General features: G+C 44.2%; 1 protein-coding gene across 1 annotated transcript in view; it reads left to right on the forward strand.

The window, feature by feature from the left end:
• The window catches only part of C18H2orf92 (chromosome 18 C2orf92 homolog), a 46,089-nt gene that overhangs the window by 2,178 nt on the left and 17,737 nt on the right, over positions 1-26,174 (forward strand). The window contains exons 2-4 of the mRNA XM_036168329.1: positions 19,297-19,359; positions 23,494-23,592; positions 25,476-25,559. Of these exons, the coding sequence (XP_036024222.1) occupies positions 19,297-19,359; positions 23,494-23,592; positions 25,476-25,559 (246 nt within the window). The remainder of the gene's footprint in view (positions 1-19,296; positions 19,360-23,493; positions 23,593-25,475; positions 25,560-26,174) is intronic.

Consider the following 26,174-nt stretch of genomic DNA (forward strand, 5'->3'; position numbering starts at 1 on the left):
AAAAATCATTCAGAGGCTTAATATTATTTACAAACTGTATGGCCTCTGGCAGGCCTCTTGCTAGCTAGCTCTTATATCTTATTAAATTAACCCATTTTTATTGTCTGTGTTTTGCCACGTGGTCTGTAGCTTTACCAGTCTGCTGGCATGTTGTTCCTTGGGCAGCAGGCTGGCATCTCTCCCACCTCTGTCTTTCTTCTTCCTGTCTCTCTCTTGGATTTCCTGCCTGGCTATAACCTAACTTGCTATAGGCCAGAGCAGCTTCTTTATTAACCAATCATAGCAACACATATTCACAGCATACAGAAAGGCCATCCCACAGCAGGCTTCCACATATGTACTGTGACATGCAACACACACACACACACACACACACACACACACACACACACACACACAGAGATACACATACACACACACAGATACACATACACACACACAGATACACATACACACACACAGATACACATACACACACAGATACACACACACACACAGATACACACACACACACACACACACACACACACACACACACACATACACACACCAAATAAACAAATACAAGTAAACAAAACACAGCACAGGATTGTGTGAAATCTTAAGGCAAATGACAGTCTCAGGCATGCTCAGCCCCAGCCTGGGCTGCAGCCCCACCCAAATTCATTCCCAGGTCTTTCCCACCCAGAAGTGTTTGTTCTGTCTTCCTGGACCCATTTTTCAACATTTCTAATATAGGGTAAAGAATTTTTTTTTTTTTTTTTGTAATTTACCCAAACTGGGGGGATGGCTCGGTGGGTGAAGTGTTTACTATACAAGCTTGAGGATCAGAGTTCTGATCCTTTAAGATCCATGTAAAAGCCCAACAGGCGTGCTGCAGGCCCGGCATGTAATCAGGAGGCAGAGCAGGAGATTCCTAAGGCAAGCTGGCTAGCAAGATTAGCCAGAATCTACTAACTCTAGGTTCAGTAAGAGACCTTGTCTCTATAAATAAAATGGAGAATGATCGAAGAAGACATCCAGCATCAACTTTGGGCTTCCACACTCAGAATGTTCACAAATTCACCCACGCATGTGAGCATACATACAAATGTGCACACCACACACACACACACACACACATCTTTCATTTATAATCATCTTTAACTTAAAATCTCCAATATATAATTGAATTATTTTTAAATAATTACTGAAACTATTCAAACAGAAACAACGAAACAGAACATATATTACTTACTATGAAGAATCAGTCAGCTATGCATGGGGACGCACACCTTTAATCCCAGCATTTAGGAGGCAGAGGCAGGTTGATCTCTGAAGTAGAGGCCAGCCTGGTTTACAGAGTAAGATCCAGGACAGCCAGGGCTACACAGAGAAACGCTGTCCAAACATGGTCCCAAGATGGAGTCAGGCAAGGGGAATTCTGAGTGTTTGTGGGAAAACTCCAAGACAATGAGACAAGAGTCTTGTGACCTCAGTTTCTTTAAAAACATCCAGGCAGTGTCAGCCCACCCCTGCCATTGTCTGGATGGCCAGGAACCGGAGGCTGGGTAGCCTAGAGACCTAGGATAGAACCAGCATGACTGAAAAAAAAAAGTGGATGGAATCACTCCTGATGATATTCTGCTGTTCTCATAGACCAGAGCCTAGCCCAGATGTCATCAGAGAGGCTTTATCTAGCAACTGACAGGAGCAGATGCAGAGACCCACAGCCTAACATTAGGCAGAGCTCAGGGGACCCCATGGAAAAGGGGGAGGAAGGACTGTAGGAGCAAGAGGGCTTGAGGACACCATGAGAACACAGCCCACAGAATCAACTAAACAGGGCTCACGGGGGCTCACAGAGATTGAACCAACAATCAGGGAGCCCGTATGCATCTGACCCAGATCCTCTGCATGTATGTTATGGTTTTGTAGTTTGATCTTCTTGTGGAACTCCTAACTTTGGGGAGCAGGGCCTGTCTTTGTCTCCTTTGCCTGCTCTTGGGACCCTTTCTTCCTACTGAGATGATTCATCCAGATGTGATATGAGGGTTTGTGCCTATTCTTCTTATAACTTGATACACCACGTTTGGTTGATATCCCTGGGAGGCCTGCCCTTTTCTGAAGGCAAATGAAAGAGTGAATTTGGCAGAGACGAGAGTAGGGGGAGGGGCTGGAAGGAATGAAGGGAGGGGAAACCAGTCAGGATGTAATATATGATAGAAGAATAAATTTTAGAAAACTTCATATGATAAAAGAAAAACTATTAGAGAAAAACTAGTAAATGCTTGTGGAATGTATTATTTAATATGTATCTATTAAAGTTATTTAACATGCATATTATTTAAAATAAGCATTTTTGCATTAAAATTTTATTTACACTGAAGTGTTGAGTATTTAAAAACTGCATACACATATATATTAGAAATAGATATTTTTTCTTTTTTCTCTTTTTTTTTTTTTGAGTCAGGGTTTCCCTGGCTGCCCTGGAACTCACTCTGTAGACCAGGCTGGCTTTGAACTCACAGAGATCTACCTGCCTCTGCCTCCACCAGTCCTTGGATTAAAGGTGTACTTCCCCATGCCTGGCTTGGAAATAGGTTTTTAAACAGAATTTCTCTTAAACTATTTATTTTTGGGGCATTTCGTATGTGAGCACTGCATCTACACCATTCCCTCCCTCTCTCCTCAAACCCTGTCACTTCCTCCCACTCCTGAAATTCATAGCCTCTTATTCTTTCACGATCATCGGCACGTGTGTGTGTGTGTGTGTGTGTGTGTGTGTGTGTGTGTCCTTATGTGTGTATTTTTGTGTGGGTGTGCATGCATGCCATGTTGTACATGTGAAGGTCAGAAGAAAACCTGAGGTAGTAGGTCTTCTTATCCACCATGTAGGTCCTGCGGATTAAACTCAGGTCATCAGGCGTGGTGGCAAGTGCTCTCACCCAAGGAGCTGTCTTGCTGTCCCCTAACCTACTTTTTTTTTTTTTTTTTTTTTTTTTGAGACAGGGTCTATGTAGTCCTGGAACTTGCTTTGTAGACCAGGCTGGCCTCGAACTCATGGAGATCTGCCTGCCTCTACCTTCCAAGTACCCTAAACTTCTTTTTTTTGAGGTGAGAGTTCATACAAATAATGATATTCTAGCTATAGACTACATACAAAATATGCTGTGTTTTTACTATGATATTTCACATATTGTGAGATATTAAGTATGAAGTAAAACACAAACCAATGGGGTAGAGATTTTAGACCATCCTGGGCTGCTGTGTTTTTTTGTAGAGGCCAGCATCAGAAGTAAAAGAGACGTCGCCCAAGTTAGCAGTTATTTTTCCTTTTACTCATTTGAAGTTGGATATATTCTGTCTTCTGTCTCTGCTAGGGGTGTGAGGTGTGTGTGTCTCCCCTTGTCCTGCAGAAAGACCCAGTGTTGTCAGCACCTTGATCTCAGACTCTGGTCTCCAGAGCGGGGAATACATTTGTTGTTTATATCACTCATTTTGTGGTACTTTGCTATAGTGGCTGTAGCAAGCTAATACATCAGGGTTAACAAGAGTTCTGTGTCTGCTATATATCATGTATGCATGTGGTGTATGCACATGTGTCTCTGACTCTCCTCCGTGTTCCTTTGAGGCAGGGTCTCTCACTGAACCTGGAGCTCTCATTTTCAGTTAGGTTTTGGCCACAAGCCCCAGCAACCCTGTCTCTGTTCATCTTAGTACTATGGTTACAGGTGTGCTCAGGACCATGTTTCGCTTTTATGTGGGTGCTGGGATCTGATCTCCAATCCAAATGGATGCATAAGCTTGCACAAGTGCTCTTAACTGCTTAGCCATGTCTCCAGCTCCCCCCATCTCTCTCTCTCTCTCTCTCTCTCTCTCTCTCTCTCTCATCTGCAGAAGATCTCCTCCATCCTCGCCATTTCACACTGTTCATCCCCTGACCATAATCACTGCACATACAGGGATAGCTACATAGTTTGCGAGACTAGCACTAAAGGAAAAAAATACTAGGGCTGGAGAGATGGCTCAGAGGTTAAGAACACTGAATGTTCTTCCAGAGCCCTGAGTTCAATTCCCAGCAACCACATGGTGGCTCCCAGCCATCTGTAATGAGATCTGGCGCCCTCTTCTGGCCTGCAGGCATACATGCAGGCAGAACACTGTACACATAATAAATAAATAAATCTTTTTAAAAAATACTAGAATATGTATAAATAGTCTCTTAAAATAGCCCAGTGCTTCTAAAACTGAATAGAGGAGATAGTGGCCTATGAGAAATGGAATAACTGCTTCAAAACATTTATGCTCTTCTGTTCTTCTCTTTTCTTTTCTTCTCTTTCTTTCTTTTTTTTTTTTTTTTTTGAGACAGGGTTTCTCTATGTGACCCTAGCTGTCCTGGAACTCACTCTGTAGACCAGGCTGGCCTCAAACTCAGAGATGCACCTGAGTCTGCCTCCTGAGTGCTGGGGTTAAAGGTGTGCACCATCACGCCTGGCACACTTATGTGCTATTTTTTTAATTATGTGCTTTATTATTTTTTGGATGCTATACTTTTATTGTACATGGTAGGAAGGTTACCACTGTGACAAAATACTGTATGCAGCCAACTCATTAAGAGGAAATGTTTACTTTGACTCCTGGTTTTGCAGACTCCAGTCCATGGACCCAATGCTTTTAGGCCTGTGGTGAAACGGAACATCATGGTAGGGAGTAGGAGTACTTGATAGTGCAAGCTGCTCCCCTTATGATGGCCAAGAAGCAGAGTGGGGCAGGGTCCCAATGTCCCCTTGTCTTATTCACTATTCTGTTGTTGTGAAGAGATACCCTGACTGTGGCAATTCTTATAAAAGAAAACATTTAATTAGGGCCGACTTACAGTTTTAGAAGTTCAGCCCATTATCATCATGGGGTGGAGCATTGTGGCCCACAGGCAGGCATGATGCTGGAGAAGTAGCTAAGAGTTCTACATCCAGATCCACAGGCAGCAGGAAGAGAGAGACACTGGGCCTGGCATGGGCTTTTGGAACCTCAAAGCTGCAGTGACACACTTCCTTCAACAAGGCCACACCCACTCTAATAAGGCCATACCTCCTAATCCTTCTCAAGTAGTGCCACCCCTGATGACTAAGCATTCAAATATATGAGCACCCCATTCCTGTAAGAGCCCACCGCTGGTGATCTTCCAGCTAAGCCCTGTCTTCTAAAGGTTTGACCATCTCCAATGGTACCATGGACTGGTGACCAGATCTTTAATGTGATCCTTCCAGGTTCAACATACTGTGACTATACTTCATTAATGTGATACCTTTCTGTTTTCTTGGTGCTGAGGATCCAACTCAGGGCCTCATATATGCCAAGCAAGTTCTTTACCACCAAGGTACATCCTGCCTGTTTATGTGATATATTATCAATACAGTATTCCTGGTGGCTCTAGCTGCTTCTGGTTGGCTTAAGAGGCCACAGTGGAATTCGTCCTGTGTATCCTAAGAGTCCTGTTGATATATTCCCATCTTCAAGTTGCACGGCATGCGGGATTGAGGAAGGCCTCAGGGAGCCAAGCAAAAGAACAGAGAGACCATTTGAGGGCCACTAGCATCCCACTTGGTCCCTGACTACAGACTCGCTCCTTTCCCAGTATGACCTCACAGAGCACAGATTCCACACCATGCTGGAACTCAAGGCTGTTAGGTCTTGGAGAAATCTAGGAGGATGGTTCTTCCCTGATGGTGTGTGCTGGCTGTGGCAAAGATGAGCGATACTGTGTTCTTCTCCTTTGTTCTCTACCTGGGCAGCCAGTGGGGCGGAGAGCCTCATTCTATCCCTGTGATTGAAGGTACCATCACACGTATATTGTCATGGCAACTGTAGGGATGGAAGACTCACAGGGAACCTCAGCCAGGACAGCTGGTAGGCCCCTCCTGCTGAGGCTAGGATGGCGAGCCCTCCTGCTTTCTCTCCTTTCCTCAGTTTACCATGAGGCTGGATTCCTTGGGAGAAGGGCATAGCATAAGGGAAGTTGTCCTTTTTTTTTTTTTTTCTGGCTGAGTTTATCTACCTGTTGATGTATCCTCAGATTCTAGAGCTTCATAACAGGGTTTCATAATTAGAAATGTCAATGCTTCATTATAAAATATTTTCAAACATCTCAGAAGTAGAAAGACCAATAGAAAGAACAGTTATGCACAAATCATCTCCACACATGCATATTTTAAAAATTAGTATATACTGAGCTGGATGTGGTGGCACATGCCTTTAATTCTAGCACTCTGGAGGCAAAGGCAAGAAGATCTCTGTGAGTTTGAGGCCACCCTATTCTATATAGTGAGCTCCAGGACAGGCAGTACTACATAGAGAAACCGTGTCTCAAAAAACCAACTCATCAAATAAATTAGTATATATGAATTATGCAAACACATTCATTATATTTTCATATTTGTATGTGTGTTTATATTCACCTGTCACCTTCTCTTGTTCCCACCCCACTCTCACCAATTCCCTTCCTCACCCCAATTAGTCCCTCTTGTAATTTCATCTCTTTTTTTTTTAAGATTTATTTTCTTTATTTTTATTATATATACAGTGTTCTGCCTACATGCATGCTTGCAGGCCAGAAGAGGGCACCAGATCCCATTACAGATGGTTGTGAACCACCATGTGGTTGCTGGGAATTGAACTCAGGACCTCTGGAAGAACAGCCAGTGCTCTTAACCGCTGAGCCATCTCTCCAGCCTGTAATTTTTTTTTTTTTTTTTTTTTTTTTTTTTAAGCTGAGGACCAAACCCAGGGCCTTGTGTTTGCTAGGCAAGCGCTCTACCACTGAGCTAAATCCCCAACCCTCCAGCCCATAATTTCATCTCTTTAAAACAGTAGCTCAATGGATTTCACTAGGGTGCTTACAGGAGGGTGGGCGAGGCGTTATCTGCAGAAGTGCCTTACTACTGAAGAAATGTCCACCCCTGCCCCATAATCATTAACTGCATTTAAATCCTCAGGAAGTGGGTGAGACCTTGTGAGCTCATTCCCCCTCCATGACAGGATGTTGGCTGGTCTAACGTGGAGATTTTATGCCGATAATCATGGCTGTTGTGAGGGCAAGAGTGTAAGGCCACATCATACCTGGAAGTCAGTGTTCCACACATCCGACACCTTCCTCCAGCTCTTACATTCTTTTCTCCCCTTCTGAAAAGTTCCCTGAGGCTTTGGGGATGATGTAGATGTCCCATGTATGGGTGAGAATTCAAAACTCACTATTCTCATCACTTTGACTAACTATGAGTCTCTGTAGTTACTCCTGCTCACTGCAGAAAGAAGCTTCTCTGATGCCAACAGCAGTGCCGTTCTATAGACATAAACAGAGTTACCTGACAAGCACACCCTGACTGTTGAGCAGAGCAGTCGCTTCCACGCTAGAGCCCATGACCTCCCCAGCCGTGGGCTTTGACCAGGCGTAAGGTGCCAGACCTAAATTCTCTTCCCTAGAGCGGGCCTCAAATCTAATTAGAATCTGGTTGGTTGCCCCCATAGCAGACTTGCCAATGTTGTACCAGTGAGTATGTTTTTGAATGGCTGGTTGGTAGTGTAGCACGCAGGATCCACATCTGAGCAAGACTTAATGATAGGAGCTGTAGAGCTGGCTCACTGATGAAGAGGACCCAAGTTTGATTTCCAGCACATATGTGGTAGCTCACAAAAAAGTCCATATCTTCAGTTCCAGGGGCTCTGACACTTGCACACTGTATATTTGCATACACGAAGGCAAAACGTTCATACACATAAAAGAAATACATAGAAAACAACAATGGCAGTTTCTCCCCAGCTACACTTTGAGGACTACTGGCAGAGGGGACACCTCCAGTCTAGCCCAGCTTGATGTCTGTAGGTCTTGCTACCAGAACATGTGCTATCTTCAGTAACAACCAGCGGTAGTGACAGTTTTCTATAATGTTATGGCAGCCCACTCTTGGCACTGAGACTTTCATTTAATAGCCCATGCCTTCCAGAATAACTTTATACATCCATACAAGGTACCTCCAAACTGTTTGAAATTTTTTATTTTCAAAAGTAGCTTACCACAGGCCAGAAAGATGGCTCAGTGGGTAAGGGTGTTTGCTAACAAGCTTGGTGATGTAAGTTTGATCTCTGGGACCCAGGTGGTGGAAGGAGAGAAAGGACTCCTGCAGATTGCCCTCCTACCTCCCTGTGTACATCATAGCATGCACATACACCAAAAATTAAAATAAAAAATTTAAAAACTAAGCTTAGCAAATGTCTTTTTTTTTTTTTTTTTTGAGACAGGGTTTCTCTGTGTAGTTTTGGTGCCTGTCTTGGATCTCACTAGATTCACCTGGCTCTGCCTCCCGAGTGCTGGGATTAAAGGTGTACGCCACCACCGCCCAGCTCCTTCTTTTTGAGGCAGAGTCTCCCTATGTAACCCTGGCTATCCTAGAACTTGCTATGTTGATCAGGTAAGCCTCAAACTCAGAGACTTGCTTACTACTGCCTGTCCAGTGCTGGACGTAAGGGTATGTGCCACCATGCCTAGCCAACAGAGCCAATGTTTTGATTGGGTTGTTCCTTCTCTTGTTTAGTTTTTTTTTTTGTTTCTTTGTATATTCTATATACTAATCCTGTACAACATGCCTAGTAGGCAAAGAACCTCTTCCATCTACAGACTGTCTTTTTCTCTCAACTGTTTCTTTTGCTATACAGAAGGTTTTTGATTTCATGAGGTCTCATTTGTTGACTGTTGGCTTTATTCTGTGAGGGACTGGAGTCCTGCCTGTTCAGAAAGTCCTTCCCTGTGCCTCATCTTACAGTTCCTCTAGCAGCTTCAGATCTTTAAGGTTTTTGATTCCCTTGGAATTGATTTTTATTTAGGGTGAGATTTACAAATGTAATTTCATTTTTCTTTCTACACGAGGCAATCTACTTTCCTAGTAGCATTTGTTGAGGAGACTGTCTTTTCTCTGACATGTAGTTTTGGCACCTTTGTCAAAAATTAGGTGGCGGTGCTTGTGTGGTCCTTTATCTGGTCCTTCAGCCACTGGTTAAGTGGGCACTTGTGTGGCACTGCCATGCTGTTTTTATTACCGTAGCTCTGTAAGAAAACTTAAAATCAGTTGCGGTGATGCCTCCCGTACTTTTATTTCGTTCAGGTTTGCTTTGGGTGTCTGGGGGCTTTTGTGTTTCCATAAGAAATTTTAGATAGTTTTTTTTTCTAGTTCTCTGGAGGATGACATTGGAATTCTGATTGAGATTTCATCAAACCCTTAGATTGCTTTTGGTTAAGACAGCCATTTTCACAAATTAATCCTCCTGATCCATGAGAATGGGAAGCCTTTCCATCTTTTAGTATCATCCTCAGCTTCCTCATTGTTTTCATTGCATTGCAGAGGTCTTTCGCTTCCTTGGTTAGGTTTTGTCCATGGTATTTTTTTTAGCCTATTATAAATGGTGTTTCCCAGTATTCCTTTCTCAGTATGTTTTCATTGACATATATGAAGGTGACTGGGTTTTGTTTGTTAATTTTGTACCCTGGCACTTCTGAAAGTGTTTATCAGTTGTAAGAGTATCTTGGTGAAGTCTTTAGGGTCTCTTACATATCATATATCATCCACAAATAAAGATAATGGAACTTCTTCCTTTCCGATTTGCGTTCAGTTTGTTCTTCTGATAGTACTTCTTTAACCTGCTTCTCTTGTCTTATGGCTCTGGCTAAGATTTCTAGCACTCTCCGGAGTGAGAGTGAAGGAAAGTGGCACTCTTGTCTTGTTCCTGATCATGAAAATGCTTTGAGTCTTTCTCCATTTGATGTGATGCTGGCTATGGCTAGGGGTTTGTCATGGGCAGACTTGATTGTGTGAAGACTTCTTTCATTCTTAGTGTCGTCAGGGCTTTATGAAAAGATGTTGGATCTTGGCTTTTCTGCATCTGTTGATATAGTCATGCGATCTTTGTCCTCAAGTCTATTTATGTTATTGGAGAGGGATATGTGGTTAGTTCTTTTTTAAAGGTCCTGTAGAATTATGCAGCAAATTCATTCAGGCCTAGATTTTATTTATTTATTTTTTTTTTTAGCTGAGGATCAAACCCAGGGTCTTATGCTTGCTAGGCAAGCGCTCTACCACTGAGCTAAATCCTCAACCCCGATTTTTTTTTTTTTTAATGAAGGCTTCAGTCCTATTGCTCATTGTCAATCTCTTTAAAAGTATTTGCCCTATTTTGTTTTAATTTATTAGCTTTTGTAGGTTATATACCTTTAGAACAGTTCTTCTTAACCTTCCTAATGCCCTTTAATACAGTTCTTCATATTGTGGTGACCCTCAACCACAAAGTTATTGTCATTGCTACTTTATAACTGTAATTTTGCTGCTGTTATGAATTGTAATGCAAATATCTGTGTTTTCCAATGGTCACAGAGGTCACCTGTGAAAGGGTCACGACCCCCCCCCCCTGAGAAATGCTTTTCTAGAAAGCCAGTCCTTCCTTTTAGATTTTCCAGTTTAGCATAATACAAGTTTTTAAACATGTCCTCATGGTTTTCTGAATTTCATTGCTATCTTTTGTAATCTCTCCCTTTTCAGGTTCATTTTATTAATTTAGGTTCATTTTTCTTTCATTTAGTTTTGTGAAGAGTTTGTCAATCGTGTTTATCTTCTCAGAAAAAGGAAGTCTTTGTTTCATTGATTCTTTGCATTTTTTTCATTAACTTTTGTCCTGATTTTAATTATTTCTTCAGATCTACTGACTTGAGGTTGGCTTGTTCTTACTTTTCCGAGGCCGAGGGTTTATTTGAGATTGTTCTGATTAACGTAGCCACTTATACCTGTGAACCTCACTCTTGGGACTGCTTTCACTGTCTCTCATAGGTGTTGGTGTTGCGGTGGTTGAATGAGATGGGCCCCCACAGGTTCATAAATTGGAATGCTTGGTTCCCAGGTGTAGACTGTTGGATTAGAGGGTGTGACCTGACTGGAGTAGGTGTACCCTTGTTGGAGGAGGTATGTTTCTGGGGGTATGTTTTGAGGTTTCAAAAGCCCACACCAGGTGCAGTCTCTCTCTGTCTTTGTCTCTCTCTGCCTGATGTCTGCAGATCAGGATGTAGTTCTCAGCTGCTACTCCAGCACCATCCCTGCCTGCGTACCACCATGCTTCTCACTGCAATGATCATGGTCTGACCCTCTAAAACTATAAGCAAACCCCCAGTTATGTTTTCTTTTTATAGGCGTTGTCTTGATCATGGTGTCTCTTTGTTAGCAGAACAGTGACTAAGACAGGTGTCTTGTGTTTTAATTTTCATTTAGTTAAAGGAGTAAAAAATTCTTGATTTATTCAGTGATCTATCATTCAGTGACTATCCTTCAATAGTGTGTTGTTTAATCTACACACATTTGTAAGTTTTGTGTACTCTTTCTAGTTACTTTTTAGCTTTATTCCACTGAGATCTTATTTACTACAAGAAATCATTTAAATTTTCCTTTATTAAGAGTTGCTTTGTGTCCTTACATATCATCTGTTTTAAAGTTCCATGGGCTCCTGAGAACATGTATTCTGCAGTGTTTGGATTGAATGCTCTGTAGATAATTGCTAGGTTCATTTGACTATGAAGTCATTTAACTCCAATGTTTCTCTCTGTTTTTGTCAGTATGACCCATTTATTGGTCTTGGTAGGGTATTGAGGTCAACCACTATTGCCATGATGCTGTTAATATATGACTTTACATCTTACAATTTATAGTAAGAATTTTATAATGTCTTTTGAATTCTTTGTCTGGTGTTTCATTTAAGTCCCTCTCAGTGGCATTACTCTAGGCCTGGTAGTTTTTAGGTTTTTCGTATTGTATTTTTGCATCGAGACTTACACAGCAGGAGCTAGATCACTGGTTGAATTTATTTGTTTTATTTAGGTCTCTTTTCTTCTCTCAATGGAAGTGTTTACAGTGTTCTGGAAGGACTAGGTTGTAGGAGGATTGAAGTATCATTTTCCTCTCTTAGACCAATATTCAGGGCTCTAGGCTTTGTCCCCAGTTCTCCTGAGTCATTATCCAGTGGTAGACCCACTATAAAAATAGAATAACAATGGACTAGAAAACATTACCCCTATATGTCAATCATTTTAGGGACTCGAGTCACTAATAGTACTGTGTATACTAATATAGTCATTATTTATACTAATATACTAATATAGTGGGTGTGAGTTGGTGAAAAGGAAAAAATACTGTAAGGCTAGTGATTAATAGTGGGATGGTAAAAAGAGAATAAGAAAATAAATATAAAGGATAATGGCAGGGGAAAAGTGAGTGTAGATAAGAGAGTTTTGTATTTACTTGTTTTTAATTGTGTGTGTCCAAGTGCATGTGCGTGAGTACAATGTCCATGGAGGTGTCAGATCCCTTGCAGCTGGACTTAGTGGCAGTTGTCAGCTGCCTGACGTAGGTGCTGGGATCTGAACTCAAATCTTCCAGAAGAGCAGCACACACTCTAACCACTGAAGCATCTCTCCAACCCAGATGAGGGAGTTTGGGCTAAAGGTGGACTGAAAAGAGAGGTATAGATATACCATCACAGAGCATAGAACAAGATGGTCTCTCCAGAGGCTGACCGGAGGCTGTACACACCAGGCCAGATTATGATCTTTGGGGAGGAAACAGGAAAAGTAAGGGGGGGAGAGAGAGAGAGAAAGAGAGAGAGAGAGAGAGAGAGAGAGAGAGAGAGAGAGAGAGAACACTAGAACAGAGCAGGATCAAGCTGGCCTGCTCCATTCACACTGGGTATTAAATAAAGAATAGACAAACAGGGAGAGAGAGATAAAAAGGATATGACCTGATTGCTGGACTCTATCTGGTGGCTCTTTTGTTTCCTTGACATTTAGAAGCTGCTCTCAATGCTGTTCTGCCTGTGATGGCCAATCTTGGTTGTCAGTTTGACACATCTGGGAAGAGGGAACGTGTCGACTGAGGAATTACCTTCATCAGACAGGCCTGTGGGCATGTCTGTGGGGGCACTTTCTTGGTTACTAATTATTGAAAGAGTGCTCAGGACACTGTGGGCTGTCACCCCTGAGCTGGTAGTCCTGGGTTGTAGAAGTCTAGGTGAGGAACACAGGGGAGGCACACCAGGAAACAGCTTGCCTCCGGGACTTGGGTTCGTGACTCCGGGTCCCTGCCCTAAATTCCCTCGAGGATGGACAGTAGAGTGTGAGATGAAATGAGTCCGTCTGTCCCCAGCTGCCTGTCCTCATTGCACGTATCAGCAACAGAAAGCCAACTGGGAGGTGCCTTCGCTTTTGAGGGTTTTGGAGTGAGCTTCCGGCATACCATGCTGGATGAGCCGTCAGGTGGGTCCCTGGTGTTCTTTGAGATGATTTGGTCTTGACCCCACTGGGTGCTGTGTGAGAGAGGTTGAAGGTTCCTGGAGCAGGCACGTGGGGAGTGGGGGTGTAACATTGCCTGGTGGCTCCCCTCCATCCCAGCTAGGTTGCTACTCCGCCTCAGCTTCTACGACCTTGCAAGACTGATGTGTATGTGAAAAGCACGGCTCTACAGTGTTCTCTCTGCTTCTCCGGCAGCGTGTGCCCACTCACTTCATTGTTCGTTCTTGTGCTCGGAGACAGGGTAGCATGGGCTGACCTTGAACTTGTGATCCTCCTTCCTTGGCCTCTTAAATGCTAGGATTACAAGTGTGTGCCACCCCACCCACTCACACACAGAAGTTTTTAAATCACAACCTTAGGGGATATCATCAACAATAAGAGTTACGTGTTGACTCGAATCACTTGAGCTTATGATTTTCTTTTTGTAATTTCATCATCATGATTGTTGTTGTTATGGTTATGATGAGTTCGAGACCAGGCTGGGCAACATAGTAACACCTTATCTAAAAAAAAAAAAAAAAAAAAAAAAAAAAAAAAGAAAAGAAAGAGAGAAAGAAAATTACTTTTTAAAAGCAGTATAGTCCTGTGGTGTTTAGTGTATAAACAGAGTAGTAAATGACAATTACCTAATTTTACAACGTTTTCATTATCCCTAAAATTGACTTTGTGGTAATTAGTAATTACTTCCCTTCTTTACCCCTAATTTTTGGTAAGGCCCAGTCTATTGTCTGTTCTGTGGGCTTTCTATTCCTGATACTTCCTGTAAATAGAATCACATGACATGTGGGCTTTGTGCCTGCCATCTTTCCCTTAACACATTTCCAGGTTCCTTCATGTAGCATGTACTATTTTGCTGTTTCTTTTCTTTTTTTTTTTTAATATTTATTTATTTAATGTATATGAGTGACCTGTCTTCAGGGATACCAGAAAAGGGAATCAGATCCCATTACAGGTGGTTGTGAGCCACCATATGGTTGCTGGGAATTGAACTCAGGACTCTAGAAGAGCAGCCAGTGCTCTTACCCATTGAGCCATCTCTCCAGCCCTCTGCTCTTTCTTATGACTGAATGATATTCTGCTGCCTTTGTTTATCTGTTTGTCAGCTGATGGACATTTGGGCTGCTCTCATCTTTTGACTTGCATGAATAACATTGTTATGGACACAGATTTTTGAAACAAATGTCAGGTTTCCTTCCTTGGCTTTCATGGTCTTGCATCATTTGGAAACAACTTGGCTGTTTGCTAGACCAATTGGCTGACCACATTCCTTGGACTCCTCTCAGGATGAAGCTCCTGGGTCTGGGAGAACATAGACAATGGAGCTTTGGTGGACGAAGCTCTGGTCTTGGTCCCCAACAGCTAAGTACACCAGTCACCGGAGAGTATCACCTGCCAGGACAAATGCAGCATCATTTGCACAGTTCAAGGGAGGCATTGGTCTCTTTCGTTTACTTATTCGTGTGTGTGTGTGTGTGTGTGTGTGTGTGTGTGTGTGTGTGTGTGTGACATGTGTACCCTGGACATGTGGAGGTCAGAGGACAGGTTGCAGGCGTAGGTTCTCTCATCTTACTCTGTGGAGGCTGGAGATTGAACTTGGGTTGTTTTTTTTTTTTTTTGAGGTGAGGATTGAACCCAGGGCCTTGTGCTTGCTAGGCAAGTGCTCTACCACTGAGCTAAATCCCCAACGAACTTGTGTTGTTAGGCTTGACAGCAGCACCATTGTCTGATCCGCTGCCTTGCTGACCTAGCAGGCATTTAATTAAAAAAATATTTATTTATTTATTTATTGTGTATGCAGTATTCTGCCTGCAGTCCATAAGAGGGCACCAGATCTCATTACAGATGGTTGTGAGCCACCATGTGGTTGCTGGGAATTGAACTCAGGACCTCTGGAAGAGCAGTCAGTGTTCTTGACTATTGAGCCATCTCTCCAGCTAGGAGGCATTGTTTTAAGTGGTCAGACTTTCAACCAGAATGACAGCTGGGAAAGAGGACAAAGGACATTCTCTTTTCAGGATATGCAAAAGTCCAGTGGGTAAGATGGCACAGTGGGTAAAGTGCCTGCCCTGCAACCCTGCCGACTTGAGTTCGATCCCTGGAACCCACATGAAGATGGGAGGAGAGAACCGGCTTCACAGGGTTGTCTTCTGACCTCTACATGCACACACCACAGCACACGTGCACACACATCATCCACATACACAATAATGAAGTGTTTAAAAAATTGTAAAGATATCCACAAGGCTCCTGTGATCAGTTCCTGATTGGCCTTGCTCAAGCTCTTCATGATTCTCCTGCCTCTCAGAGAAACAAAAGCCCTGGTTCTCTTACTTATACCTAGAAAGCCATCATACCTAGAAAGCCATTACACCTAGAAGGCATCATACCTAGAAACAGTTTCCGTGTGAAGACCTGGCCACCATCCAGGTGGGGTGGGATGTGTCTGTAGCCTAGTTTCTTGGGAGGCTGGAGTGAGAGAATGGCTTGAATTCAGGAATTAGGTCAGCCAACAAAACAAAACAAAACGAAAACAGGAAAAAAACCCAAAACAAAAACAACAACCCATTGACCATTTTCCCAGTTGAAAGGAGCATGTGCAAACACACTTGCTTCATCTACAGATCCAGGTCTGTTGGCACACCATGTTCAAGGGGTCCTGTCACCTGTTTTGTGCTGGGGCTTCAGAGTCTTAGGGACATTTCATGAATGCTCTGTGACAGAGCTGCGGGTGCTGTGTTCTGCCGATGGCTTGCTTTGAAAGGGGTTGGGTTTCCTGGTGAGTTTGCACACTCAGAAAGAAAAAGCCTTGACCTTGAATCAAGAAAATCCATCCAGACACTGCTCTGTCATGCACTCCATGAGGGAAACCTTTAGCTCAGTGCTGGAGCATGGGGAGCATAAGGCCTCAGGTGTGCACCTCAGCAACCCCCTTCAAAAAAAAATAGCCTGAGCTGGGTGGTGGGGGCCCAGGCCTTTAATCCCAGCACTTATGAGGCAGAGACAGGTGGATCTCTGTAAGTTTGAGGCCAGTCTGGTCTACAAAGTGAATTCCAGGACAGCCAGGGCTGTTACACAGAGAAACCCCTGTCTAACAAAAAGAAGAAGAAGAAGAAGAAGAAGAAGAAGAAGAAGAAGAAGAAGAAGAAGAAGAAGAAGAAGAAGAAGAAGAAGAGCCTGGTGGGCTTGGGAAGTTGCTCAGGTGGTTGACTGTTTGCCTAGCATGTGCAAAGCCGTGGCTCTGGGTTTAACGCTCAGCTCTGTGGCAGCCAGGCATGGTGGCTCACACACGAGGTCCCAATATTTGGGAGGTGGAGTTGGGAAGATCAGAATGTTGTATGTTTAAGGCCATCCTGGGATACATGACAACAACCCCACCTCAAAACACAAAACCCAGACAACCAACTCTGCGGTGGCTCAGATCTCCACAGGCTGCTGAACTCTTCTGGCAGTTCATTCTCATCCCCGAGGCGACCCCAAGTGCCGGGGGAAGTCTAAATCTCAGCGCACGGAGATTTGCAGGAGATGGTTGACCCGAGCTACTTGCATTTGCATCTTTAACTTTTCAGTTGTTAAGGACAATATTAGAAACAGCACATGGCTGTAATCTAAGCACTTGAGAGAGACGGACTGGAGGATCAGGACTTCAAGGCCAACCTGGGCTATAGAGGGAATCTGTTGGGCAAACTCTGTCTTAAAAAAGTAAAAAGATTAATAAAGGAAGAGACTAGGAGATTTTATCAGCCAAGACTACATAGTGAGACCCTGACTTAAAACCAAAACAGCCCATCCCTACATCCTCCCACTCCTGTGTTGCAGTGAACACAGACACACAGACGGACACACACACACACACACACACACACACACACACACACACACCACACACAGACAGACAGACAGACACACACACACACACACACACACCAACTTGTGCTTAATAGAAGGGTTTCAAAGGGTTAGCCTTGGCACTCTGAGCATCCTCCCTATGAAGGTAAGTGCACAGTGAAACAGTGTTTTTACCTACTTCTCCCAAACTGACCAAAGTGATTTGATTCCTTATCCACATCATTTTAGCTGAGAAACTTTTATTTGAAAACCCTTCCGTGTAAAACGACCCAACAAACAGAAAAACCAAAATAACAAAAACCCTGAAATGTGCTCACCTGCTTCAGCTTTCCTCGGAGCTGAGCCCTGGGCATAAGCACCGTTAAGAGCCACTGATGATGATAGCTTCACAGAAGAGAGTAACACTGAGTGAGCCAGATGCCAATGGTGATCATACAAGATAGCATTAACCCTCTCTGCAGCAGAGAATCGTGCATTGTGGGAACTTCTTCATTTCTACCCACTCCCCAGCCGTCTTGGTAGCTGCTCTTGGTTGGGGTTCCTAGGAGGGAGGATGGAGGCCATAAAGAAGATGAAGTCTCTGGATAGGGTCCAAGGATAGGGTAAGGCAGGCTCTGAAGATGCCTGGACAGGGTGAAGGAAAATGCTGAATTGGAAAATCCTTTAGTGTGCACACTGGCTGTTATTGATCCCAGTGATTCTGGTATTACTATAATAGTGGCATGCTAGAATAGACCCAGGGAGAGGAAACCACGTGACAGTTTGCTTTAATAAATTGACCAGAGCCTGCTGAAAAAGCAAAACCAAATGAAAAGCTAATGGTGAGTGATACAGAAGGAAGGACACCCTGGCCAGCTTTACCCATCACCCTCTTCTCAGCCTCCTGGGTGACACCTATCCCAGCAGCCCTCAGGAGAGGACATCAACCTTTAGAGCAGCGGTTCTCAGCCTTCCTAATGCTGTGACCCTTTGATACAGTTCCTTAGGTTGTGGTGACCCCCAACCATAAAATTATTTTCATTGCTATTTCGTAACTGTAACTTTGCTACTGTTGTGAATCATAATGTAAATATCTGTTTTCTGATGGTCTTAGGTGACCCCCGTGAAAGGGTCATTTGACACCCCCAAAGAGGTCTCACTCATAGGTTGAGAATGGCCGCTTTAGAGCCTACTGCCCAGTCCATAGTCTTAGGCCATGAACTTTCCACAGGTGCAGGTCACCTGCAAAATACTTCTCTCAGGATATGTGTAAGGGTGTGGTGTAGCATGCACAGGGCTCCAGGTCTAATCCTCAGCACCCCCAAAACAAACCATGCAAAGGAGTATTGATTTAAAGACAATGTAGAGGTTCCCTATGGACTTGTGGTTTTACAAAATGGAAAATTCCGGAAACAGTTCATAATTGGCCCACTTGGGCCATCTTGGGGTGAGGGCTGCTTGTTCTCTTAATAGTGGCCCCAAAGCCCATGTAGTGTTGCACTCTATTTAAATGCGCCAGAGAAAAGAGATGAAGCACTTCTTTTAAGCTATAAGACAAATATTTTTGAGTATTGGAAGAAAGGAATTGAATGTTGCCATTGATAAGATGTACAATTGGGATGAACTGAACTCAGGCCACGTGCTCTACCACTGGACTTTAGTCTCAGCCCCCAAGTGATCCATTCAGTCGTGAAGAAGGCAAATAAAAGCAGTGCCTGTTTGGTATTATACCACAGACGGCAAGAGTTATGGCCACCATACATGATAAGTAGCAGTCAAAATGAAAAAGACAGTATAAGTGCATAGAAGAGAAAGCATACATGGGCTTTGGTACTGTCCACAGCTTCAGGTAGCCTCTGGAGCCTTGGAATGTATCCTGCATGGTGTGTGTGTGTGTGTGGGTGGGGGGGGTGATACATATAGATGGAAGTTATTTATTTTTGAGACAAGTGTTGTATCATTCAAGCTGGCCTTGAGCTTCTCTGTAGGCAAGAGTGGCCAAGAACTCCTGGTCTCCCCCGATTCACCCCTAAGTACCAGGATCACAGGTGTGCGCCCTCATGCCTGCCTGACCCGGCAAAGATTTAATCACAGCGAATCTTTTTTTTCTCCCGCAGGTGTGAAGAACAACTTTTCCTCAAGTTCAAAACATCTTGATGAAGATTTGTCTAAACTATTTGGTAAATCTTCCTGTGGATCCCAGGGCTAGATCTGAAGAAGTCCCGTGCTTGTCCCCAGTTACATGTTCTAGGTGGTTTGGGCAGGAGGGAAGGCGAGCATTTTTCCTTGTGGATAAGAATCAGTTCCTCTAAGTGTCCAGGCGCCAACAACTTAAGCAAATGGGGTGATCAACCAAACCTTGGGAACATCTCTGCTTTTCGGATGGGGGCAGGGGGTGGAGTCAACCCCGCCATCTGGAAGTTCACTGGGGCGGTGACCCCCCTCAGCCCTCCGCATCGTACCTGTCTGGATGATTTCTGCTTAGCAGAAGACTATGGGACCCCAGACTGAGCTAGGGACCACCAGAGGGACGTTAAAGGGCACTTCTCCATGCCCTCGGAATTAGATTCAGTGGAGGGGTATTTTTATAGCGTTGGGAGCCAAAGCCGGAGCCTCAGGCTTGCTAGGCAAGTGCCTTACCACTGAGCTACAGACCCAGTCCTGTACAGTGTAGGTGTTTGTTGTTTTTGTTTGGAGACAGGGTCTCACTGTTTAGCCCTGACCTGCCTCTCAGAGATCCGTCTGTCCCTGCCTCCCAGTTGCTGGGACTAAAGGTATGGACCACTAGACCCAGCCAGTCAAGTTTTAAAGCCTTCTGGGAGACCCCAGGCTGACAATTGCTGATTACTACCAGCCCAGGGAGCAGAGGCTCAGGGGACAGTTGTGAACCGTGGTTGGCTGAGGGAGCAGAGGGGTGCCAGAGACAGCCACCTTCTGCAGAGTGGAGAGTCTTAGTATGTTCTGCGGGTAACCCTTGCTGGCAGAGCTCACTCCTGCTCCTGAGGTCTTCTCAACCTTGGCCTCAGGTCCTGTCTATGTGGGCCCAGGTTTTCTTTTTCTCTCCTCAGCTCAACTCTGGTTTTGCTGCTCTTTGTGGACATACCAGTATGTCTGGTCATGTCTGGTGTACCCTCATACATGTCTAGATGTGCTCAGTGATACAAGCCAAGAGTGCTTTCTTTCTCCTCTGGCAAAGCAGCTCAGGTTAGAGTCAGTTGCGTTGAGATCATCAGGACCTTCCCTGGTGATCGTGTCTCTTGGCCACAGGATGACTTCTGCAAACCAGACATCACATCCAGACATCCTCCTTTCCAGGCAGGAAGGGGAAGAAGAGATAGAGAAGCATAAGCTCAGCATTTTAAGATTTTCTATCCAAGCTGGGCAATGGAGGCACACCCCTTTAAGCTCAGTACTAGGGAAGCAGAGGCAGGCTGATCTCTGTGAGTTTGAGGCCAGCTTGGTCACCGGGGGTATATAGTGAGACCCTGTCTCAACCACCCTCCAAAATAAATAAATAAATAAATAAATAAATAAATAAATAAATAGTAATATATAAATAAATATTTCTTTTTTTGTCTAGAGAAGCAATACTCTTCCTGGGTCTCAGTTGTCTTTTGTGGACCTCTGTGTGTTGTGTGGCCTTGATCTATCTGCCAGGGAGGGTGGGAAAGGAAGTTTCTTTGGGGTGTTGCCTTTGAGGCTTCAACCACAGACTAGATGCAGGAGGAGGTGAGGGCATCTTGAGATGGAAAAGCATCAAGGCTGTGACAGACAACCCGTTCTTCTGTCCTGTGTGAATGACACCTTTGTTTCCTGTGTGTCTCACCTCTTTTTCCATCCTTACTCACATATTCCACAGAACAGAGCACTGACCACATCTCCAGCTGCTCTGGGGTTGATGCTAAATGAGTTGGTGGTGAGGTATTTGGCCCTGGGCACAAGCTTCACACTGACCCTGTGTTCAGTGCCCTACAGATACCAATTTCCATAAAAGCTCTCTGAGTTAGATCCTCCCACCCTACTGCTGAGGGCACCAAAGATCTAAGAGGTAAAGTTTTTTGCCCAAGATCATGTTCTGGCAGGCATCAAACTGGGAATTGGGTCTGTGCCTGTTGGCCCCCACATTACAGCAGGCGTCATAGCGTTAAATAAAGGAACAGGAGAATGGTATAGTTGTTGGTTCATGGAAAGAGCTGGCATGTATTTGCCCTCAGAAATGAGGCTCATTAGGAGAAAGGGGCTCCAGACATGAGAGAGCCTTGCCATAAGAGAGCGTCAGGAAGGAACCGTACAGCAGGTTAAAACTATCACAGAGGGCTTTAGGAGAGGAGGTTAATTAGTTATTTTTTAGTTGCTGTGATAAAAACGAGTGACCAAAAACTACTTAAAGGAAAAAAAAAAGGGTTTCTTTTGGCTTTTGGCTTCTGAGGAATAGAGTCGATATAGGCAGAGAGGGCATAGGAGCAGGAAGCTGGCTGACCACACTTGCGTCCAAACAGGAAGGAGTGCATACACACACACACACACACACACACACACACACACACACACACACCACACACCATTGACCAAAAAGTGGGGTGAGGCTATAAACCCTCAAAGCCTGTCCCTAATCATGTACTTCCTTTAGCAAGGCTCAACCTCCTAAAACAGCAGCAACCCTTTGGTAACTCTATGTCCAAAGATATTTACATTATGATTCATGATGTAGCAAAAGTATGGTTATGAAATAGCAGTGAGAATAATTTTATAGTTGGGGGTCACCAGAACATGAGGAACTGTATTAAAGGGTCGCAGCATTAGGAAGGCTGAGAACCCCTGTTTCTACAGTCTCCCCAAACAGGACCAAATTGAGGATCAAATGTTTAAACCCACAAACCTAGAGGAGGCGATGCTCACTTAAACCACAGCAGAGGGGTAGCTTAAGAGAAACAATGTCACCATGACAGAGTGATGGGGAGGCCCAGAGAAGAGAGTCTTTACGGAAATCTCTTCAATAAAGAAAATCTTGATTTTATAACATTTCAGTGTGTGTGCATGTGTGGTAGGAAGTTCTAGCTGTGTGATTCAGTCTTGGTAGAGCCTACATAACAGGAATTATGGAGGAGCCAGGTACTGAGTTGAACCATTCATTAGGAGCTGTAGAAACCATAGCACATCGTGAGACAGGCTAGCTTATTAACTTTTCAACCCAGGGTAGATCTGGGGAAGGTAGGGCTTGAGGGGATTGCCAGGGGGTGGCCTCTTTCTTCAGGTTGTGGGATCTGGCCTCTCAGAGTCACTAGCGTCTTAAATGAGTTTGACCTAACACCAGGAGAGGCAATAAGGTCTCAAATGAAGAAATGATGTGTGTCTTGTGGAGACAAGAAATGGTTTTTGCTTGTACATGGTGTAGAATATTATTTTAAGATGCGTTACATTTGTTTATGCTGTGGAACAATTGTTTCATGATGCAAAGATGTGTTGCATTCTTTTTTTTTTTTTTCCGAGTTTTTTTGGAGACAGGGTTTCCCTGTGTAGCTTTGCACCTTTCCTGGAACTCACTTGGTAGCCCAGGCTGGCCTCGAACTCACAGAGATCTGCCTGGCTCTGCCTCCCGAGTGCTGGGATTAAAGGCATGTGCCACCACCGCCCGGCGTGTTGCATTCTTTTACGTTGCATTTGTTTAATTCTGAGAAGCTGTGTTACTGTGCCTGTCTAAAACACCTGATTGTCTAATAAAGAGCTGAACAGCCAATAGTGAGGCAAGAGAAAGGGTAGGTGGGGCTGGCAGGCAGAGAGGATAAATGGGAGGAGAAATCTGGGAGGAGAAGAAGAAAGAGCAAGAGAACAAGGAGAAGAGGATGCTAGGGGCCAGCCGTCCAGGCACACAGTCAGCCACGGAGTAAGAGTGAAAGTAAGATATGCAGAAGCAAGAAAAGGAAAAACCCCAGAGGCAAAGGTAAGTGGGATAATTAAGAAAAGCTGGCAAGAAACAAGCCAAGCTAAGGCTGGACATTTATAAGTAAGAATAAGCATCTGTGTGTATTTATTTGGGAACTGAGTGGTGGACCCCCAAAAGACCAAAGAGCAAAAGAGCAAAAACAACCACCAACAACACAGGGCTGCTTGGGAACAGTCTCAAAGATAGGTCAGAATGACACCAGGAACTAGAAGGAAAACAGATGTGGGGCAGAGCAGTGGGTGGCACTCTCTCCCTGGGACATCTGGTGTGATCATGATTTTGCAGTTGTGATGGCATCTTAGAGTTGAGCGTCCTGCGTCCACTGAGTTTGAGTCATTCGCTCACACATCCCTGGCTTGCTTCTCTACAGATGACATCATGCTGCAGGTGTTCACCAGCAACCTGGATGATGTATCAAAAGAGGCAAGAACAGCTGGGAGACTGATCACCTGGAGAGACGTGAATGAAAGCAAGTATCTCTCAATGGATTCAAACTGTTTGTGTTTGCGTAGGCTGTGTTGTATTGGGTGTGCTGTGACTTGAGCATCCTAGAACCCAGCTGTTGGTGGGGCACTGCTAAGCTGAAAAGTGAAGAAAGAAAAATCAGAAGCCCTTACTGTGGTTTTCATTATCTATGGAGTCTGTGCTTTAAAGTGTGTCTGTACCTGATTATTTTTATTGTTATTACTATTATTATTATTATTATCTTCATCATCATCATCATCATCATCATCATTGTGATCCCTGTTGTGCAGGGTTAGGCAGGTCCTCTCACTGTAGATATTGTACAAAGGATAGGAATCTAATTTTCAGTGGGATTCACCGTTCCTGGTAACACAAGCTAGGCTTCATGTTATAATTTCTTCTCATCCACACTTTATAGCTTACTGCCCAGGAGTGCCCGAGTTACTGGTCTGGAGTGCAAAGCCTTCTCACACACTCCCTCATCACCCCATTCCTGCCTCAGCCTTTGTAAACTATTGGCCCAAGCAGCACAGCTCTCAAATGCTAAAGCTAAGCGAAAACAGCTGGCCACATCCACGAAAGAAAGCAATATAAAAACTTCATGCCCATTAGCCCTAAATCATGGGGCTAACAGAGAAGGCCCTCTCCATTAAGTGTGAGATTGGAAATGGGTCATTACTTATCAAAATAAAGCCAGAAACACGTGCTGTGTTGAAATCGCACTGTAAGTAAAGCAGGTTTGTAACTAACGATCTTGCCAATGCGTTTCTCAATGGCCACTCAATAAAAGCACCAATGTGAATACTTTGGCTGCATAATCCTGCTAGCTTGCTCTGCAGCAGGTTTTATTATTGTTCCCTTAGTTGATACAATGTGACATGTTTTCAGCAAAGTGCTTAAGGATTAGATGTGTTTGGTCCTAACGATTCTCCCAGGTCTCATTAATAGAGAACGGGGCCTTTTTCATTCATTGGCTCAAAGCGGCCCCCGCTTGATGTCATTTGGCACCCACCACCCAGGCCCTTCTACCAATTTTCTTCTACAGTTAGAGCCGGCGTGTGCACACAAATCACTCAGTGGCTGTGCATATGGTCTGTCAGGAAACTGTGGGGAATGACCTTTGCTGCTCCACTGTGGTGGAACCTCAGACTCCTCTGTTGAAAATGTTTCTACACACATTTGTTTGTTTCTGTGTGTGTGCGCATGAATTGGCTATGGCGTGCCTGTGGAATTCAGAGGGCAACTTTCAGGAGCTGGAGTTCTCCTTATACTGCGTAGGTCCCAGAGACTGAACTCATCCGGCTTGCCCCAAAGTGCCTTGACCCTGCTGAGCCGTCTAGTAGGCTCAAACTTAAGATACTCGCAGATACTTCATAGATGCCCCGTGCTGCTTAGACAAAGAGAGCGCAGGTTGACTGAGATGGTAATGTCTCAATTTTGCAGAATCTAGAATCAGCTAAGAGACAGGCCTCTGGGCATACCTGCGAGGGATTATCTTGAATGTATTCATTGATGTGGGCGGGACCATTCCCTGGGCTGAGGATGCTGGACTGTAGAAGGTGGAGAGAGGGTGCAACACCAAGCGTGCATTCATCTCTGTTTGATTGCTAAGTGTGAATGTGATGTCACCAGCCAGCTCTGCTCCTGCCTCTGTGTTTTCTGCATCATAATAGACTGCATCCCTTGGGAGGCACAAGCCAGTATAAATATCACTTCTCCCTTAAGTTGCTTTGGCAGATGTAATTTTTCCACAACAAGAAAGTGAGTAAGACGCCAGGTACACAACCGTTCCCCTCGAAGCAGCTTGCAGAGGAACGGGGCTTTAGAGAGACTAGGTGTAGACCAAGGGAAGATTGAAGCGCAGCTAAAAAGTGTGTTCCCCTGCAGCTCATCTCCACCTGAACAGCTTCAACAATTCTGAGTTTGCGTCAAGTTCACATACGCCAGAGGACCATTTGGCTAAGATATTTGGTGAGTCACCTCCTCCTGTGAAAACTTTAGGTTGTATTTGAAGAGGTCTCCTGCTTGCCCTTGGCTGAATCTTAGGTAACTCATTCCTGCTGCTTCAAAGGGAAGGGAAGCATGTCGGTTGCCTTGTGGTGGAATCGGTTCCTCTGTCAGAGTCCCAGGAAAACCGATAGAAAGCGGGATGCAAATGTGGGGAAAGGACCCTGCTTCTCAGAGAGGGTGCCAGCCTGGGCTACAGAGCAAGATCCAGGAAAGGCTCCAAAGCTACACAGAGAAACCCTGTCTTGAAAAAATCAAAATAAAAAAAATTAAATGTGAAAGAGTTGTTTAAACCCTAAGGATCATGACCCACAGGTTGAGAACCACTGCTCTAGGGCATGCCCTATTTAATCTCAGGTTTTTGGCCTCATTAGCAGTGTCAAATATGAGTTCTATCTTATGGAGAGGGTCTTAAACTCAATTTAAAAAAATTGGTTAGTTACTCTTATAACATTTGTGCCAATATTACACCAGAGGTCTATCTTGCAGGCAATCCTTGTTGTAGCTTGTAGGCTTCATAGATAGGTGAGATTGATGATTACTTTTCTGCTCTGGCCGGGTGTATAGTACCTTCCAACA

This window comes from Onychomys torridus, chromosome 18 (genome assembly GCF_903995425.1).
Source record: "Onychomys torridus chromosome 18, mOncTor1.1, whole genome shotgun sequence".
Lineage (NCBI taxonomy): Eukaryota > Metazoa > Chordata > Mammalia > Rodentia > Cricetidae > Onychomys > Onychomys torridus.